The sequence below is a fragment of the Cryptomeria japonica genome, chromosome 2, assembly GCF_030272615.1.
Source record: "Cryptomeria japonica chromosome 2, Sugi_1.0, whole genome shotgun sequence".
Taxonomy (NCBI): domain Eukaryota; kingdom Viridiplantae; phylum Streptophyta; class Pinopsida; order Cupressales; family Cupressaceae; genus Cryptomeria; species Cryptomeria japonica.
The window spans coordinates 449,100,036-449,121,972 of record NC_081406.1 but is presented as its reverse complement, the minus strand read 5'-3'; the positions used below and the strand labels follow the sequence as shown (position 1 = coordinate 449,121,972).

At 37.7% G+C, this 21,937-nt stretch overlaps 1 protein-coding gene across 1 annotated transcript in view; it reads right to left on the bottom strand.

Annotated features, from left to right (window-relative positions):
* The window catches only part of LOC131031595 (light-inducible protein CPRF2), a 38,287-nt gene that overhangs the window by 766 nt on the left and 15,584 nt on the right, over positions 1-21,937 (bottom strand). Inside the window, exons 4-5 of the mRNA XM_057962747.2 lie at positions 405-480; positions 188-313 (exon numbers count right to left, since the gene is read on the bottom strand). Of these exons, the coding sequence (XP_057818730.1) occupies positions 188-313; positions 405-480 (202 nt within the window). The remainder of the gene's footprint in view (positions 1-187; positions 314-404; positions 481-21,937) is intronic.

Genomic DNA, 21,937 nt, shown 5'->3' with positions numbered 1-21,937 from the left:
GGCAAAACCACAAAGCATGAAATTGTTTACAAAGTACCAATACTTCAAGAATGACTTGAAATTTTCACCTTTTCAACTCACATTTATAGATAAAAATAATGAAGGGGGCCATAAATTCTTGCAAACAGCAAAACGTTAGTACTAGGTACCATATGAAGACTTGCATAGACACCAGCCCAAGCCATACCTTTGCCCTCAATGCTTCCACATCTGCTTTAAGTACCCTATTATCAACAGCAGCTTCATTGTATTTCTGACTCATATCAGAGAGACGCTTGAATAAAGAAGCATTTTCTACCCTTAACTGTGCAACCTGTCATTTAAGAGTAAAAGTTAACTACAAAGACCCGGTGCAAGGATTCATGTGCAAACCCAAAAAAAAACAGACAATCAAGAATATAAACCTGCATCTCAAGATCACTTAAATGTGCTTGTTTTCTTCGTCTGGAACGCCTTGCAGACTCTCTGTTTGATAACATTCTGTGATCCAATGCAAATGAATTCAGTTTGAACTTTGACATAAAAGTTGCTAATGAATTAAAAGTTCATCATAAAGATCTTAGGATCCTAACACTTTGGTTATCATAGGTGCAACAAAGTTCTGGCAAAAATAATGGCACACAATTCACAGAATCATTTTCATGCACACAGTATTTAGGCCAGTTTAATAGAAAGTAATAAGTCTGATAAATTCAACAAAACCAAAAAGATCAAAGAAAATGTAAGCATAATCTGCCATAAACATGAAAATTTCAAGAACAACATTTGAGTTCTCTAAGCTTAACGTCTTCACCATTGTAGTCTCACAAAGCACATTTAACAATTAACTCTTTGAATAAGAAGAGGCAAATAATTGAACATAAAATTTTCTAAACATGTGCAAGGTTCACTCTACATAGAAAACATTAATATGATCACTATGAAAAGCTCAAGTCAAACCGCCTTTCCAGTTCTAGATGGAAATAGCTAGTTTTTCTATTGCAGACTGGAGAGCTCTTTGTTGAGGGGCATTCACTTGTCCAGTGAAGTTGAACTCAACTCCACAGCCTTCCCCTTCCCTACCATGTCTTTATATTTTCTGCAGGTTTGTCAAAAAGAAAAATACGTATGTGTATTCTTGTTGAGATCTTGAAATATCTGTAAACAAAGAGCAAATTCAGGAAGAAAATTTCAGATACCAAATCAAATGCCTATGGAATTCTCAATGCAGATAGGTAGTGTTCCAATTTATTAATTATTCTAATAAATTATATAATTATAATTAAATTGATATCATTAATTGAAAAATTGTTGCTCACATCTTCTTCCTCACTACAGCTTTTCCTTGCAATTTGACCTACAGTGAAGGGTCAAAGATTTCAAATGGTATGATGGATAGGTCCTTCTTCTTTGCAACCTCTCATAGACATAGCTTTAGTTTCCAAACTTGTCATGAAATAATGAAATAATTATTATTATTTTTATTAATTAATATAATAATTATCTAAAAAATGATTATTTGAAACTTATTTATTTATTAAATATTATTATTTATTAATATTTATTACTAATAATATTTTTGAAATATTCAAATAAAAATAAATTAATATTATACTATAAACATAATTTATATATATTATAAATTATAAACACAATTTACATATTCACTGTCATATCAGAAATAAATAAATAGATTTAGAATTTTGTCTTAATTAATAGGACTTAATTTTCTAACATTTAAACCACCAGACTAAAATTTCTTGATTGGCTAGTTTAGAGTCTTAACAATTTATTAAACCCAAACTGTCCTCCAAAAGCCACGTAAGATAAAGAGGTGTGTGATTAAGGGGAACGGAGAGACATTTACTACTTCGGCTATTTACTAAGTCAAAAGGCAAGTCTAGAAGACATCACCTTTAGGAAGCACGTGGCCATGAAGAGACATAACCCTCTAAGGTCGATTGAGGATATTTATTGTAGATTGGCACTTAAAAAAAAGAAAAGGTATCGGGATGGTGATAGGGTAGAAAACAAAAACGGAAGAAGTATAGTAGAGAGTCGGGTCTAAATCAGCAGGCAGTTCACAGATGTACGCAATATCAAATACCTGCCACACCGTCCACAGGTTATGTCTAACATAATTTAGCATAGGAAGACACGATAATCGTATCAAGATTTAAAAGGTATAACTGCTATAAGAATTATAAGATACAGTCAAATTGTTATCAGATTTAATAGGTATAAATGCTTAGGATCGAGGACTAATGAATCAGTGTTAAGAACAACAAATTGGTAATTAGAGTAGCTGATCAGGATTAAATTGGGAAAATATTGAAATCTAATTTTCAAAATTTTCTATGTTTTAGTAAATTGCAATTTTGAGGGTCTTCGGTGCATTTTTGGACAAATGTTGTGCGCGGAAACATGAAGAGACATCTTTGATGTTTCCGAAATTTGGTTCTAGATTATTTGAATACCTTTCCAACGCATCAAACGGTTTGTAATTCGGAGTTAGGATGAGAAAGTTATGCCTTCTCAAAGTGGACTAAAAATTTTATATTTAGTTTTTTTGATAATTTTGATAGTTTTAGTAGTTTAATTGTAATAAACATTATGGTGACTCTTCGTTTCAATTCCAAGGGATTTGTGTGACCCTTGGGATACATTCGACTTGTATAAACTCCAATTTTGAATAGAATGGAGACAGTTTTTGGTTTGCAATCTTCTTGTTGTCAATTTTTGTGTTGAAATCTACAATACCGCAGGTATCACACCAGGTATTGTAATCTGGTTTTCATAAATCAGATCAGTGGTATCAGAGCGGGAACGCTCCTTTATGCCAATTTACACAAGATCTTCCTACCAAAGATTAGGATTGGATACACAAGATTTGTCAAAATACCCACCTTTGAGACGCACACAATCGAAGATGTCAGACAATGATGTTAAGAAGTTGGTCGAGGAAGCTTTAAATAAGCAACGAGAGGAGATGATGAGTCAATTTTCAAACCTCCTACAGAAGCAAAAACCCTCTGAATCTGAAACACCATTTCGTGGAAATACCCCTTTCAAAGTGCAGGTCAATTTCGACATCCCAAATTTTGAAGGAAAGGTCGATGCTGAAGCTGTTGATAACTGGTTATCAAAGTTGGATAGGTACTTTTCTGTAAATAATTTCTCAGATGCTGAAAAGATAACATTTGCTCTCCTCAAAGCTGAAACCCATGTGAAATTAGCATGGGAAACCAAAGTAGCAGACAAAGAACAAGAATCAGTTGCTGAAGATGATTTTATACTATCTCTTGATAAGAAGCCCACATGGGGAGAATTTGTGGAATATATAAAAGAAGCTTACCTCCCGGAGGATATATATGAACAAAAATACATAGAATGGCAGCTTCTTCGGCAAAGGAGGGATCAGTCTGTGCAAGATTACACCAATACATTCCATTCACTTTCAGCAAAACTCGGTATTAATGATTCAGAGAAGCATAGAATTTTAAAATATCGGAGTGGACTTCACAGGTATATTCAAACAGAGATGGATTTTTTAAATATTGAGACATTGGCAACTGCCTATAAATATGCTACAAAAATTGAAGAAAAATCCAAGCAAAGATGGAAGAGGGACTACTTTGCAAACAACAAGCCAAGGGCTGAAGGTGGCAATAAATTTGCAGGGAAACAGGTGACCAAGGAACCTCATTCAAATTCACCCAAGAACACATGGTGGTCTACTAAAAAGACAGACACAGGCATGTGGTGTGAGCTGCATAGGTCCCCAACCCATAATACAAAGGATTGTCGAAGTATTAAAAATTTGATGACAGAAATACGAGGGGAGGAAGCTGAACCTGAATCGCCACCAATAGATAATTCTAAGAAAGAGGAGAATGATTCCATCATAGAAGCAAACCCATATGCCGTAGTTGGAACTGCTAAAGTATTTCCCCGTGAAGATGAAGAGAGACTTTTTCATTCACAGATGTGGGTTGATGGAAAGCCTCTACATTTTATTGTTGACAGTGGGAGTCAAAAGAATTTGATCTCTAGGGAGACAGTCAAAAGATTAAATTTGAAAGTGACAAGACACCCACAACCATACTCTATGGGATGGGTGAATGAGGGACAAGATATTCAAATCAATCAACAATGTCGTTTGCCATATTCAATCAAGCCTTTCAAGGATGAAGTGATATGTGATGTAGCACCATTGGATGTATGCGATGTCTTGTTGGGGCAGCCATACATGTATCAGAGGCATGGGGTGTATGAGTCAAGGCCACGTAGTGTTACAATCAAGCTTGGTGAGAAGAGGTACCGAATACCAGAGGTATGTCCAACAAAAACTGCATCTTTAATTAGTGCTAAACAATGTAAACGCTTGATTGCTCAAACTGGAGCTTTTATTGTACTCATGATTCGCCCTGAACAAACAAAGTCAGTTGTTCTTAATACACATGCTAAAGTAACAGAGAATCAACAAAATCAAATAGATAAAATTTTGAAAGAATATCACAATGTGTTTACACCACCAGTGGGAGTACCAACACACTGTCAAGTCAAGCACTCTATTGATTTAATTCCAGGCACACCGCTACCACATGAGCCAATATATAGGAGGTCAGTTTTGGAAAATAATGAGATTAAGAGACAAATTCAGGAGTTGATTCAAAAAGGACACATTCGTCCAAGTGCTTCACCTTGTGGAAGTCCAATTGTCCTTGCTAAAAAGAAAGATGGGACATGGAGGCTTTGTATTGATTATAGAGCATTAAACAAAATCTCTGTTAAAAATAGATATCCAATCCCTCGAATTGATGATTTGTTGGACCAACTTAGGGGGGCTAAATTCTTTACAAAAGTTGACTTGAAGTCTGGATACCACCAAGTACCAATTGATCCAGCAGATGTGTGGAAGACTGCATTTAAATCTAAGGAAGGTTTGTTTGAATGGTTGGTCATGCCTTTTGGCCTAACAAATGCCCCAGCCACATTTATGAGATTGATGAATGATGTGCTTAGACCATTCATTGATTCCTTTGTAGTTGTTTATTTGGATGACATACTCATCTTTAGTAGAACTTGGTCTGAGCATTTGCAGCATGTTGAACAAGTTCTTTCAACTCTGCAAAAACACAAACTTTATGCCAACATTGAGAAGTGTTCTTTTGGTATGCAGAGTATTCAATACTTAGGGTATATCATTGACGTTGAGGGTGTTCATGTTGATCCAGCAAAGATTCAAATAATTCAAGATTGGCCATCTCCTAAAAATTTCACAGAGCTTCGCAGCTTCTTGGGCTTAGCCAACTTCTATCGTAGATTTGTGTTTGGTTTCTCACACATATCATGGCCTCTTAATCAATCACTCAGGGGTGGAGCACAAGCAAAATTTCAATGGACAGAGGCACAACAACAAGCATTTGAGGAGTTAAAGAAAAGACTATGTTCAGCACCAGTATTGGTCCTTCCAGATCTACACCAAGCATTTGAGATAGAAACAGATGCATCAGATTATGCTCTTGGTGCGGTACTCACACAAAATGGGCATCCTGTTGCCTATCACAGTGAAACTTTTTCTGATACAGTACGTAAGTATCCCACCTATGATAAGGAGTTGTATGCCATTGTTCAGGCTTGCAAACAATGGAAACACTATATACTGGGAAAAGAAACTGTTATACATACAGACCATAAACCACTCCAATTCTTGCAAACACAAGGAAAGCTACAGAATGATAGACATCAGCGGTGGTCAGTCTATTTACAACAATTTCACCTCAACATTCGTCATAAAAAAGGAAGCAGTAACAAGGTGGCAGATTGTTTGAGTAGGCCTCCAATTGCAGGTTTGACAATAGTGTTGGATTCATGCGGTCATCAATCATCCACTTGGGAACAACTATATAGTACTGACCCTGATTTTGCTAACATCTATAGTAATTTGGTAGAAGGAAAATCTGTCTCTGATTTTCACTTGCAGGATGGGTTTCTTTGCCATAATGGTCACATATGTGTACCCACCGAAGAACGGAAGAAAATGATATGGGAAGCTCACTACAGTCGTGTTGCAGGACATTTTGGTATTGGTAAGACTACTGCTATCCTTCAAAAGTATTTCTATTGGCCAAAAATGAAGCAAGATGTCATTTCACATATACAAGCTTGTGCAGCCTGTGCGATTGCAAAACCAACAAACCGTAAGTTGGGTCTATACTTACCATTACCTATTCCTGATAAGCCATGGCAATCTATTTCAATGGATTTTATGTCTGGGCTTCCAACTACCAGGCGGGGGCATGATTGTGTATATGTTGTGGTAGATAGGTTTTCTAAAATGGCTATCATGGTGGCATGTAAAAAGATGATTTCTGCAGAAGATACTGCCAAGCTATTTTTTGAACATGTGTGGGTTCATTTTGGTTTGCCAAAAACCATTATTTCTGATAGGGATAGCAGGTTCATCAGCAAATTTTGGTCTGCACTATGGGCTAAAATGGACACGAAACTGACAAAGTCCACAGCATTCCATCCTCAAACAGATGGGCAGACAGAAGTGGTGAATCGAATGATTATTCATATTTTACGGATGTATCATTCAAAACATCCTCGCACGTGGGATGAAAGCTTACCCTATGTGCAACACAGCTACAACCGTGCACTCCATAGTACTACAGGGCACAGTCCATTTGAGGTTTCTCTTGGGTACCAGCCATTGGCACCTATGGATGTAGCAATACCATCTCTACAGTCTAGCAGTCCATTGAATGGTGACAAGGAGGTAGATAAAGCAGAAAAATTCATTGATAACATTAGACACCTACAACAACAAGTTTATGAGATATTGGAGCAGAGTAATCAGAAATATAAGGAAAGACATGATAAACATAGAACTCCCCATCAGTTTCAGGTTGGTGACAAGGTATGGTTACATTTTCAGAAAGAGCGTCTGCATGGACCAAATAGGAAGCTTCGACCTCTTCGTTATGGACCATACACTATTGTGAAACAAGTTGGTGAGAATGCTTTTGAACTTAATTTGCCATCCTTTTTGGGACTGCATCCAGTTTTCAATGTGGAGTTGTTGAGACCCTATTTTCCTCCTTTATTGGATATCTCCCAAGCTACTGAATACATTCAAGCTGCAGAGTTAAACCCCTCTACTACTGCTCCAGTCCAGTGTGACCATGTTACTGAAGCCATTTTAAAGACTTTGAGAAATCAGAAAATCCCTTTGTATTGGGTGGTTCGAGCTGGTCAGCATTCTCATCAAGGCAAGTGGCTTACTAAGGAACAAATTGAAGAACAATTTCCTCATCTCTTGCAGCAGATTAGTGCAATGGGGCCCATTGCCTCTTAAGGGGGGAGGAATGATCAGGATTAAATTGGGAAAATATTGAAATCTAATTTTCAAAATTTTCTATGTTTTAGTAAATTGCAATTTTGAGGGTCTTCAGTGCATTTTTGGACAAATGTTGTGCGCGGACACATGAAGAGACATCTTCGATGTTTCCGAAATTTGGTTCTAGATTATTTGAATACCTTTCCAACGCATCAAACGGTTTGTAATTCGGAGTTAGGATGAGAAAGTTATGCCTTCTCAAAGTGGACTAAAATTTTATATTTAGTTTTTTGATAATTTTGATAGTTTTAGTAGTTTAATTGTAATAAACATTATGGTGACTCTTCGTTTCAATTCCAAGGGATTTGTGTGACCCTTGGGATACATTCGACTTGTATAAACTCCAATTTTGAATAGAATGGAGACAGTTTTTGGTTTGCAATCTTCTTGTTGTCAATTTTTGTGTTGAAATCTACAATACCGCAGGTATCACACCAGGTATTGTAATCTGGTTTTCATAAATCAGATCAGTAGCATCGTATAGGAATTGCTCTGGAGTGATTCAATTGTATTTAGTTGATGCAGGCGCATACTGCTAGTCCATGCTAAAATGGGAGCTTTTGAAATAGTGTCTGGACTACCACCAATGCATGATGAAGTGGGAAATTTTGTTTGGTGTAATATTTAAAATGCTTGCAGAATATATCCAAATATGCAAGCATAGACCTGGCACATAACTGTCGACAGAATTGCCTCAAGAAATAAATTTCTTGAAACAGCTGTAGGAGAATAAGAAGAATAATAGTCACTGAAAATTTAAGAGACAATAAATGTTGGCAGGGCATTAGCTATTTGTGGGATGACCAAATATAGAATAAAATTGGAATTTGCATTAAAAGAATGGGGCTGAAAATATTAAAGGGGAAAAGAATAGAGCTGCAACGGAGGAGGAGAGAGTAGGCAGCAACCCTAAGAAAAAGGGGAAATTTGTGTGGCTGCAAAGGGAGGTAGTGGTAGCATTTCAGAAGAGAGTTTTGGAAGAGTGTGTGGGTGGTTTTGTTTGGGAGGTGAGATTCTAAGGAGAAGTTTGAAGAAGGCTTTTGTAGAAGCCCTTTGCTGTTGTTAATGTATTTTGTTGTAGGTCTATGTGCAGACCCATATCAGATTGGGATATTGAAATGTGAAGCCAATAGGCTCAAGTTTGTGTAATGAAAGGCTGATTAAAATTTTAATAGAAGATCTCAAGTTTCTATGTGCTCAAATTCGGTGTTCATTTCTTAATATTTGTTGTTCCAAATCAGTTTTGCATAGTGCTAGAAGTGTGATTTCAAGTGGTTGTTGAAGTGGGTTGGTTTTCCCACTGCATCATTAGTTAACACTAACAGATTGGTTAATTTGGGAAAGACACAATTTGGAGAAGGCAATGCCAAGAGACGAGGGACATGTCTCTTGGAGCATCCATTTTCACCGTTTATGAGGACTGTCCAAATCATTTGGAAAAAGGATGATGGAATTGGAAACTTATTAACTCTTGTTCATATACTTGGATCTGCTCTTTGAGCACCTACCTAATTGGCTCTTATTGGTTGCAAGCACATCAACCACAGATCAGAATTGTTTTTAAGTTCCAGCCAGTAACATCTTGGTTCTGGGTGGTATGCTCGGGAATGTGCTAATTATATAAAACCTGATAATTTTTTTTTATACAGGATTTAATAATAATATTTAATAGTAATGTTAACATAGACTATAATACATAAAGCAGTCATACTTGATCTTATATACAGTGACAGACCAAATCTGACGCATGTTAGATCTGTCTGCTATTGCAGCTATTAGATAGACTAATGATTAGAGTTTTAGGAATTGGCAGTGCTAATAGTTTTTATTGTAGAGAATATAATTTGATTTTACGTATTAATTTATGTATATATAGAAGGGTGATTAGACCAATAACAATATTAAATTGTATAATCAGAAAGAACTTAATAATAATATAAAAATAGAAAATAATATAATGATTAGAATTATTATAATACTTTATAAGAACTGCTCTGCAGTAAAATATATATAGTATAATACTATCCGAAAATAAATACAAGTATATATAAATATATAAAAATAGTAATTTGAATGAACAGTTTACTGATTGAAGTGTGGAATAGACACTGATTTGATTCATGTTGAGATGGATTTGTCTCCTACTTAAGTTAGTTAAGTGTATAGAAATAGATTAATTATGGTTAAACAGGCCTAAACTTAGTATGGGACATTACTAAACTCCCATCTATGCATCATCACTGTGACTGATGTTTCCAAATCAATGTCTGCATATGCTCTGTAAGATCCTCAGTATTTGAGCATGAATCTTTCTGCAAATGCTAGAGAAGAGCCCCCTCTCCCTCCAAGAAATCAATTTTATCATGTTGGGGTTACCCGTTACTCTGCCTGATTTGGATCTGCACGTTACTCCAAGTATGGATGAAGTTTGTCTCCTCTTTCAGATTTTCCAAGTTCAGATCCCAAGTTCAAAAGAGCATCAATTCCTGAAAAAAAATTGATAGTGGAGTTTGAGTGAGATGTGATTAAGTGTGACAGATGGCTGCAGCAAGTTACCCTCATTTGTAATTCAAAATTTTTGGCTTGTATGAACTCCATGATTGTTTGTCTCTTAATTGTAAGGCTATGTTTAAAGAGGGCATGGGTAGTTGCCCATGTGCAAAAGGTTGGGTTTTGTTAATTTGTAAATCCCCTTCCGATAGAGATGCCCTTCTCATGGGACGCAAATGGTTTTGGATAAGGCTTTCCTAGAACTGAAACCTTGGCATCCAAATTTTAATCTACTCACTGAATCCTTCCCTGTTTCTCTACTTTGGGTGAGGCTTCCAAACCTGCCACTTCAATTCCTGTTTATGTCTGTCTTCAATTGGAAATTCGCTAGGGAACCAATTTGACCATCCCAGTTACAATAATTTTCACCTTTGCGAAAATTCTTGTTGGAATAGATTTTTCCAAGAAGTTGCCTGAAGAAATATGTTTAACATTTGGAAACAAGATTTGGAGGCAACAACTGGATTCTCAAGGAGTTGCTTTAGATGCCAATTATGTTTTGCAATGGGCAATTTGGCTGTGAATTGCCCATAAGTCAACTCACAAAGCTCTTTGTGTTTCCCCCAAGCAAGCAACTTGTTGGAAAGTAGCTGAACCATAGCACTAGGCGATTGATCTTGATAGTGATGAGGAGACTCATTCTGAATAATCTTTAGATAGTCCATTCCTTTCACTCAAATTCTTTGGCAGCTCCCTCTCCAGGAAAGAGTTTCCTCTTCTTTGGTGGCTAAGGCTCCTTCATTAACCCTTTCTAGGTTAGGTGGGTCTTCCACTTCCTCAAGCAATGGGCTGTGTCACCCCCCGCCCTCATGGGGATCAAGTGCAACATCCTCCTGAAGCCTCTCTTTCGGAAAATCCTGATATTCAAGTCACTGCAGAAAACAGAAAGAAGCCTTCCACAGTGAAACAATGCTAAAAGTCAAAGTAATAAGGATCTCCACTCGTTAAAAAGGCTTACGCTTGTTGTAGTCTTTGCTGGTATTTTTCTGCACCAGCTCATCTGTTCTACTTGTCTCTGGGCCTCTAAAACTCGATATTAATGAGCACAGGACCCTACTGCTTCACTTTAACTAGCCAAAAAAATTATTATTAACAAAGTTGCATGGACACGGATACGGTATCGGATACGGATACGGTATTTTTTAAGACCCCCAATATGGATACAGCTGGACACGTCATTCATTAAAAACACATACACATATTTAACACAATTTTCTAAGTTATTCGAGGAGATTTTCATTACTTCAAAAGCAACATAGACACATAATTGCTACATAAATAATGATAAGTAGATTTAACATTTTACAATATGCAAAAATAGAAGAGTTGCATTGGAAGATAACCCAAAAAATGGGTCACTGAAATAGAAATAAATTTCATTTGTCTTTCTCATTTTGTGTAGGTTTTGTTAATACCATTTTTTTTTTTTAAAATGCGTTAATGAAGTTTTTTAAAATTAAATTTAGGAAGATTTACGTCAATTTTGTTTAAAAATCAAATCACATTAGTATTTAGCATGGTTGGAAATCAAGTATTTTAAAAATACTCGACGTGTATCTGGGCTGTATCGGATACGTATCCGTTTCAGAAACGGGAACGGATACAGGGAAACATGTTCCCGGGGAGGGACAAAGGAGTTTCCGGCAACTCTGATTATTAATAATTAATATATAACTATAGTAGTTGAATTTTTATATAGGATATTTTAATATTTAAACTATATCTTTTACATTATGGGTCATGTAAAGATTCTTAAGAACATTGTGTACAAGATATAATATAAATATTAAAATACCATATATAGTTACTGATAATTGATTTCGAGTGTAAATGATCATTAAATCTATGATAAAGGGCTTTTTGTGAACCACTTACTCCATTACAATCGACACCTTGCTGCCATTGTAGTTAAGCCTCTTGGACTAATCAAAAGATAAAACGTCTAACATCTGATCAAATAACTGGATTTCTTAAGTTACTGGGTCAATTTTTGTTTGTTAAAAAAATTCCACCATTCAGGCCTAAAAATTAGCACTTAGGTTTGATGGCTGAAGGGGCTAAGCCTAGTGGAGGAGATCATCATGCTTACAAGCCCTCCAAAATCACAAGAGGGACTTACAAACAAGCGGTTGTGTAGAGTGCTTTAGGGCTGTGCACAAAGTTTTTAGAGTGATTTTTGTCAGGTTCTATACAAAACCTAGGTGCATTCTAGTGGCATATCCCACCTAATAAAGGCATAATCCTTGCTTGGGGAAAGTTGCCAATAACAACTACAATGGTAGAATCTATTGGTATTTTGGCATTGGCATGTGAGAGGGCAGTTTACTTACACGGTGTGATCTTGTTGAGATGTGGTGTGCACAGGCTAACAATTTGTCTCAGTACTTGAGTCCACAAATATCCACAAGACACAAGACACAAGACACCCTTTGATTAGTCTAACAAGTCCTAGATAAGTAGAGGTCACTAACAGGCTAACAATTTGTCTCGGTAGTTGAGTCCACAAATATCCATGAGCCACAAGACACCCTTTGATTTGTCTAACAAGTCCTAGATAAGTAGAGGTCACTGGCATGTGTTTTGAGTGTCATTGCACCTTCTTTTGGTATAATTATACCAAACTGCAAAATGCTTCCTCTGCTCCATTCCCTTCTAGTCCCCATTTTGTAGGCAGCTTCAAAGTGAATGCCTTGAAGATTAGTGGGTCCCTTGCCCAGCACAACTCTACTGTATAGTCAATGCCAACCCTCTACAGTGGAAAAAAAAGGGCTTCCTATTTTCAAAGTTCCTCTTTGAAATGAGACAACAACGAGGACAAAAATTGTTACTTGACATACTTTCATTTGTAGCCCCAACACCCAGCCCAAAATGTGGAAAAAGCAAAATAGCTTAAAAAAACATACGCAAATCATTTGTCTAAAAGCTATAACATTAAAATAATGGCAAGTATTAGCAATTCAACTCCATGATAAGGAGAATTCATGGGGGTTTGACAAATTTACACAAGCCATTCCCAGTCCCCCCAAATTACCAAAAAAATAATGGAATATTAGAGAATCTGTAATTCCATAGTCCTTTAGTTACAGTCTACTTTTAGATTCCACCACCTTTTTATAAAGCAGAAAAAAACTCACTTTCTCACATCAATTCATTTTCTAAATACTAATTATTCCATCTTCCATGTCCTCTTACAATGGCAACTCTTCATCACTAGAATTCTCTGCAAAACAGATTGGAATTTCTCTCGATGGCCTCTTGAGACAGTATAAATCCAAGTCAAGCTGCTATATATTTCCTCCATGGATAAAAGTGTGAGGTCCTACCAAGATCATATGATCATGGAAGGCATATTCTCCCCCATTTTTCCCCTTCTCCCCCAAGATTTCACTGCCATTTCTATGTTATCATGGTCTTCATGTACCATTAAGCAACCAGTCACGTTAGATAGCACCTAAATGCAGCTAAGACGTTAGGTGACATCAATGACATTTTGTTAGCTAATTTGATTGCTTTGAGTCCCAGAGCATTTCTTTCATGAACCTCTGTATGCCCCTCACCTCTACATTCAGACTTTTTGGCAAACCCTGACATTCTTTGCAGCCAAATATTCATCATAGGATTTCAGCTTTCATGGTTGATAAGCTCAATAAAATCACCCTGCAACTTCTTTGAATTGTACACCACCTTCCTACTTGTCGTGCTCGCTCCCACGTTTCATCTTCTATTCGCCTTGATCAAAGAACAAAGCCATTATCAGATGCACCTTTTGTCTGCAATTGTTTCTGTTGATGGATAGCTTCGGTCAGATCCTCTGAGCTGACTATACCATCAAATGTGTGAAGGGCCTTTTCGGCCTTACACATTTAATGTGTTCAATTTATATATGTTTCCGATTTCCATATTGAAACCGTTGGATCCGCCACCATGGAAGACGTATAACTATAATGTAATCTTTCATTAACAAAAAGACGTGTTGGTTAAGATATATCCGATCATTAATGAAGAGGCATAATTGTTAATTAAAAGCCGACCCTTGAAGGACCATGTTGTTTGGCATCACCAATGCGTGGGTATATAGTTCGTGTTCTCCTTTACTTCCAAAGCAATCGAATTAAGGAAACTATCTCTCAGTAGTTCAGATTATATATGCAGATCGAACTCCAGCGAATTGTGGTGATCCATTAAGCAGTCCGTATACTGCAGATCGTATTCTTTGCTCAGAAAATTATCTATTGTCTTCAGCATACAAATCGTGGTCTTCTCTGAGTTGTGATATCTCTATCTTCTGCAGATCTCCGAAGACACACAGCAGTGACGTCATAGACAGCAAGTAGATTGTTCTTATTGCAGATTGAATTTACTTCCTTCAGATTGTATGTTGAACTGAGTTGATACTTGCTTAAAGGGATGAATCAAATTCATTGTAAAGACATCTTGTGTATTAATAAAATAATAAGGAAGTTCTTTGCTGGGATTTTCACCTTCAAGAGGAAGGTTTTCCTAGGGTATGTATTTTGTGTGAAGTTTCTATCTGAATAATCTGATCATTAAATTTAACAGTTTCCACCACCTCATATCTTCCCTATTTCACAACATATAGTTGCCTGCAGAGAAATTATTAAAATGACTACATAAATTTAATTGGTGAGGGGGGGGACCTTTAGTTGGCTGACAAAGCGTGTACCATCATCAATCAATAATAAAGATGTGACGGAGTATGAGGATAGTGTAGATAGGAATGGGTTACGATTACTATCACTTTTTCCCTCTTTTCTCTCCTTTTTGATAAATTTTCTATCTATCAAGATTTAACAATCATTACAAAGAACTTCGGGGATATTGCAGCATTCCATGAGGGCACATCACCAAGGAAACAAGTGATGTTCCCAACAAACTGCGGACTCAGAGACTTGGAGGGTACAATACCTTTTCAGAACCAGAACACCTGCTACATTTGGTGCATGAATTTTTTTTTTAAAATCAACAAAAGAAAAAAGCTTAAAAACTTCAAAAAAAGTTTAAAAGGAGAGGATCATCATTGCAAATTCAGTGCATTGAATTTACTGTTTAGAATTTCAGCTACTTTTAGCTTGTTCAAGTTGTTTTAATAATCATCCCCTAGCTATCCTCCTGCCATCCCCAAGATTTATAAAAAGTTTTGTCAGCCACCTAGGTCCTGTTGATGTGTGTTTTATGCACATAACATTTCAGAATAAAATACCAAAGTAATTTACCCTCTCTTGAACAAAATCACCTCAGATGCTAGGTGTAAGATCAACTAAAATGATTCCAAGGTTTCTACATGTCAGGTCTTGACGAGTGGGTAACTCAATGGTCGATGTGAGTTGCTGTGTTCACTTGGGGACTTACACAAATGTTCAAATTATCTTCTTTGATCATGAAATATGGAATAGGTGTGCTGACAACTTAGGATTTAGCAATGTAGTTCTGAACTTAATTCTTACTAAAATAGGCAAAAAGAATAGGGTTCAAGGAATCTATTCTAAGCCTAGGAATGTAGGAAATGATGAACAAATTTAGTGGAATCAAACTAGGCAAGGTCTCACAAACAGGTATTGACACAAGCTTAGTGCAATCGTCTAAGGTATACTTATGGATTTTCAAACTATTACCATCAAACGTTGACACCATCCAAGTTGACGCTTGTCAAGGGACGCATAATAATTGAAGTTAAGCTTACTCAAATTTCCAGTTGACCACACAAGGTGCACTTAGCAACGACAAGAGGCTAGTGGTATGGATTAAGGATTCCACACAAATATATTCAACAAATCTTCCACTCAATCTAACAAACATGAAAACAAATTCTAATCTAACTTGGAGGAATTGAGAACCATGAATGCAAAGACAACATTTGAAGAGCAAAATCACCAACAATTGAACAATGATTTAGATTCAAATATCTGCAGCATTATTGTGACGTATTCACACATCGCCCCATTGCAAATGGGGACCCCTGCTTTTTGCTTTCTAGGGTTTGTCTTCTTGATCTTTTAGATTCTTGTCTATTAGTCTTTGCATTGAAGGGTCACCAAGGGGCTCATTAGGATAGCAGGCTCTGCTTGAGTCGGATGGATCTCCTCAAGAGGTCAGGTCAATTGAGTGATTAGGGGTAATTTAGATCATTCCTAGGGTGTTTTTTGTTTACTATCTGGTCGCACTTCAAGTTGCTAAATCAAACCTTGGTTGAATGCATGATGTCCTCCTAGGTCCCATCCCTTACATCAAGGGCAGAGCGAATTCGCCTTGAGAAGTCTGGAATGTCATCCTGATCCTGAAATTTGACTAAGTCTGGAAAATTGAAGAATCCTCCAAAAACTAGATTTTGCATTATAACTCCTGGAGGTCCGAAACCACTCTCAAACATCCTGACAGTATATATGGAATTCCATGTATGAATCCTGACAGAGAGGCTAAAATGTCAAATTTCGCTCCTGACCCTTCCAAAGGGTCCAGAGCGAAATTTCACAAAGGACCTAAATTCTTCACCTAAATCATTGAATGGTTGAGCAAATTTGCAAGGATATGGAAGGAAATGGATCTAGGATCAAGTCTAAGACAAAGTCAAGTCAATTTGAAGGTGAATTGAGACTAGAATAGGAATTTCGCTCCTGACCCTTCCAAAGGGTCCAAAGCGAATTCCTCTATAGGACACTCTACATTGATCAAAACTATGAACTAATCCATGTCCCAGGTATTATTGAAGGCAATTCACTTGTTTGGATGAAGAAATGTGAAAATGAAGTCAGGATTTGAGCCAAAGGGTGAATTTCATTCCTAACCCTTCCAAAGGGTCCAAAGCGAAATTCTTGTATGACCCTATTTCTTCACAAAACCTTGAACTAAATGCCAACTTGAGGAGCAAACAGACTTGATGGTGGTAAGGAGAGGTGCGTGTGATCAATTTTGAAGGTGGATTGGATCAAAGAAGTGTGAAATCAACCTAGAATGTGAATTTCGCTCCTGATCCTTCCAAAGGGTCCAAAGCGAAATTCACATAACCTTCATTTTCTTCCTTGCCATGGCCAAGTTTTGGACTTCTAAGGCATGGTTGGAGTGACCTTGAGGTGTTCTAGCCTTTGAAAGAAGGTTTGAGGCGATGAAATGGTGAAAATCAACCTAAATCATGAATTTCGCTCCTGACCCTTCCAGAGGGTCCAGAGCGAAATTCTCAATTTGACCCCTTTTTTTGCCTAAGACATTGATAGGACCTTGTTTTGAGCTAAGTGGATGGCAAATGGACTTGATTGCGGTGAGGAGAGGTGAGTTTGATCAAATTTGAAGGTAAATTGAGTGGAAGAAGTGTGAAATCAACCTAGAATGGAAATTTCGCTCCTGACCCTTCCAAAGGGTCCAAAGCAAAATTCCTCATAAACACTATTTTCTTCCTTGTTTAGACTAAAAGCCTTGTTCCTTGGACATAGTGGGGGTAAATGGACATGTTGTTGCTTTAGGAAGTGAATGAAAGCATTGAAAAGTGAGGATTTTGTCCAAGATTGAGAATTTCGCTCCTGACCCTTCCAAAGGATCCAGAGCGAAATTCTCCATAAACCTCATTCTCTTCCTTGTTTTGGCCAACATCTTAGTTCCTTGGGCATATTTGAAAGTGGATTGACATGTTTTGCCTTAGGAAGTGATTAGAAGTGGAGGAGATGAAGGATTTTGTCCTAAATCATGAATTTCGCTCCTGACCCTTCCAAAGGGTCTAGAGCGAAATTCTTGAAAACACCTATTTCCCCCTTAGATGAGGTCAAGACCTTGGTTCTTATGGCATGGATGGAAGTGAAGTGATGTGTCCTTTCCTTTTGAGGTGGATTGGAGTTGAAAAAATGAAGAAATGAGCTCAAGACATGAATTTCGCTCCTGACCCTTCCAAAGAGCGAAATTCCCAAAATCACCTAATTTGCTCATGATTGAGATCAAGACATGGATTCCTAGGCCTTGGTGGAGAGAAGACTAGTGTATGCTTGCCTTGGGAGGCGTTTTGGAGTAGAGAAATGATAGAATTTGAGCCTAAGGAAAAATTTCGCTCCTAACCCTTCCAAAGGGTCCAGAGCGAAATCGTTAAAACCTCTTTTTTGCTCCAATTTTGCATCAAGCCTGGTATTGATTGAGATTAGAAACATCCTTAGACATGTATTTGAGCAAGTTGTGGTCACAAAATGTGAAGATTTTGTCCTAAAATGCAAATTTCGCTCCTGACCCTTCCAAGGGGTCCAGAGCGAAATTCCTTATAGGTCCTGTCCTTGGCCAAGGTCCAAAGCGAAATCCTCTTTTTTGGTCTTTTTGGGGGTCAAATCAATGATGTCTTTAGGAGAAAGCGATTCAAAGGTCAAGAGAAGTCCAAGGCAAGGATATGATGAAATTTGAGCGAAAATGCAAATTTTGCTCCTGACCCTTCCAAAGGGTCCAGAGCGAAATTCCTAGGAGGTAATATTTTGCCTAGGTCTTTGAGCAAAACCTATTCCTAGACAATTTTGGAGGTGAATGACTTGACCTTGGTAAGGTAATGATGAAAAGGAGGTCTAATTGAGCTAAAGCTCAAATTTCGCTCCTGACCCTTCCAAAGGGTCCAGAGCGAAATTTCCTATAGGGCCTATCCCTGGAGAGGATCCTAAGCGAATTCCATTTTGATGCCTTCTTGTTGATAATTTGAGGTAAGGAATGCTATGTTGGATAAATTTATCATGTGGACTTAATGATCTTTCGGTTTGTTTTGCAAATGGAAGAGGATCAGGCCAGGACAAGGACGACCTATTCCAATCCCATCATCATCAAGGACGTTCCAAATGCATAAAGGAGGACTCAAGGTGTTTTGAAGCGTTGGAAGACTTCAAGTGTTCGAGGAGTTGCAAGCTAGCCTCAAGATCTCCATTCTACCACACAAAAGACCCACAAGATGACAGAGAAGAATGACTTTACCAACACTTCAAGGCGAGTCATGCTACCAGAGAAAGAATACTTGACAGTGAGGAAGCCTCATCAAGCACATGGAAGTCAAGGAGGTACATCATTCTTCGCATCAAGGACAGAGGAGGATCAACCAAGATACAAATGTCAGACAAGGTGGCATCCCAGTCACTTTTCCTCCAGTCAGATTGGTCCACCTCAGCATGTCCAGATTCAATGTACCTAATTTATCAGGGATGACACAAACTTCGATGTACGGTGTACCTACCCCTACTTCCTATTGGTCCACACTCATTGAATGTAATTTTCTCATTGGCTAAGGAAGTTTGTTATAACAAACCCTAATTAGGGTTTCTATCCTTTAATCCTAGCCATTGATTCTAAGTCAATCAAAGCCATCAATTTGTAAAAGGCTCTCTATATAAAGCCATGGCTCTTCGTTTGTAAAGGTTAATAGTCAGAGAATAGTTAGGAGTTAGCAAAAGAGAGAGTCAATAATTAGTAGCTCAATAGTAGATAGCATTTTAGAGTAGAGTAGAAAGAGAAGGCAAAGATTGTTGCCAAGAGATTGTTGCAAAAGACATGTAAACTTCATTCAAGGAATGGTGAACTCTATGTGTCGATTCTACAATTTGCATGGTCTCTATACTTCTCAAATTTAATTTCATGTTATTACATGAATGGAAGAAATTTGTATGATCAATGGTGAAATTTGTATATCCATACTACTAGCGGTTTGTTGATTGCAAACTTGCCTTGCGTAGTCAACTGGAATCATTCAGCTTAAGCTTAACTTCAATTATTGCTTCTTCATTGATATGCATCAACCTAACGGTGTCTATGCTTGTAGCAATGATCTGAACATTATAAAGTTTTCCTTAGAAGATCGCACTAAGCTTGTGGAGATGATCCTAGCATGTCAAAGCAAGACTTAGTTAAAGTTTCATCAAAGGTCATCCATTGCTCCTACATTCTTAATGTTAGAATTAGATCCTTCTCCAACCCTTATCCTTTTCCCTTTTTCAAAAATCAACGACTACTAAAGACCCACGTTCCAGTGATATCCAAAGTAAATAAAACGCTCAGGTCATCAAATGTAAGTCCCCTTGTGATTCCAGCAAACTCACATCATACCGCAAGAGCTTATCCACACGTAGAGACCCTACATATCAGAACCTTGGAGTTGCTCTGATTGATCCTTCGGCAAGATCTTCAGCAGTCGGGGAAACTTTGTTCAAGAGAGGATAAGATACCTTGGTATTTTATTCTGTGTTTGGTCGTGTACAAAAGACAAATCAACAAGCATATACCAACAATTCTACAAAAACTCTCTTACAAATGAGAGACAATGAGGTATATGTAGAGTCCCATACAAAATGGATGGCCAAGATTAAAACTAAATCAAGGGCCAAGATCATGCCAACAAAACCCTAGAAATGCCCTAATTAGGTTTTACATCAAAAATGGTGCCACCAACATATGGCCCAATAGAAAGATACCTAATCATCAAATAGGGAATCTTCTAGAAGATCCCTCCCTGAGTCTCTCTCTCCTAGCATACTCCAAGAATCTAGCCAATACAGAATCTAACTCCTCCATGGAAATGCTAGGTAAGGTATCCTACTGCAAATCAATCACGTCCAATGTATCCGAGCAAGCGTCCAAAGTGTTCTCCCAATCTGGCATGAGCTTCTGCGAACTATGAGCATGAATCAACAAAGAGACCAAATCATCCATTTGACTCTTCTTCAAAGAGTCCAACTGACAAAAATACATAAGTTTCATCTTGTCTCTTAATTCGGCTAAGTGTAAACCACTAACATCACTAACATCAACACCCAATAATTCCTCAATTGAGGCAAGGATCTTCAACTGAATATCCTAAATCGATCCTTCCATCTCTATACAACTCAGCTGGGCTTTCTCATAAGTTGATTTCTTCATGGTCAATGAACAATACCAGCCATGGAAATCGTATCTGTCTCCATTGTGAACAATATTCTCGCCGATCAACGTGGACTTGGGAATCTTCTTCAAAGCTCTAAGGCGTGGAATAGTCCTCTCCTGGATAGGCCAGAATTCTTCCCAAACTCCCTCCAAATACTGGATCCTATACATGAGCCTTGTTGTCCTATCATATGCCTGGACAAACTGAGTAAGGAAATCATCCGCCTGTTCTCTTAAACTTTCTATTCACTTCTCCACCTTCGAGAGTGTATCTCTCACTGCCTCATAGTGTGAATGTAGTTCATGATCAACCACAATAGGGGAAATAAGGGTGGGATTCTCACGCCTTATCCCCGCAATATACTCTCTAAGTCTGATATTCTCTTCTTTGTACTTCTCCTTCTCTTCAATCTCTCTATACAACCTTGCACTGATCGCCCTAAGGTTATCACCAACCTCCTGAAATTCTTGCTCTCTTGTAGTACGGCCAAGGGCAACTAAAGTAATCTGGAAATCCATAGGAGTAGCAATGTCCGCCATCACACCTCCAATAGGAACAGCCACCTGCGCAATCCGCATTCCTATCTCATCTCTAGCTATGTGTGACAAGATCTCAGCTCTCTTGGGTTCTTTCTCCTTATTGCTCCTAGCTAAGTAGTCATCAATGTTATCAATAGGTTGTACCTCTATCATCTTCTTACTCTTTTCCATACTCTTCATCAACCAATCAGGAATAGCAGATATCTCCACACCATCATCTAGACACATCTCTCGATCAAGCCCTTTCAATGCCGAGATAACATCATCATCAGGATTACTCCTAGTCAAATCATATACCTCATTTCCCAAACTAACCTCCAAAAGGACGGTAGGGGATCCCAGTTGATCATCATTCTCATTTGGTGGAGCAGATGTCGTTGTGGCATGTAAATCATGAATATTCTCTGGTAGTATCACTGTGTTGGAACATTGTTGGGTCTCCTTATTCTGTTATGTCATTTCAACTTCCTTAATTGATGAAACACTGAGAGGGGGTGAAGAAATGATAGGTGAAGGAATGATGGTCTTTTGCTTCTTCTTCTTGACCTCCTCAATCTTCTTCCCTCTAGCCTTGACTCCTCTTGG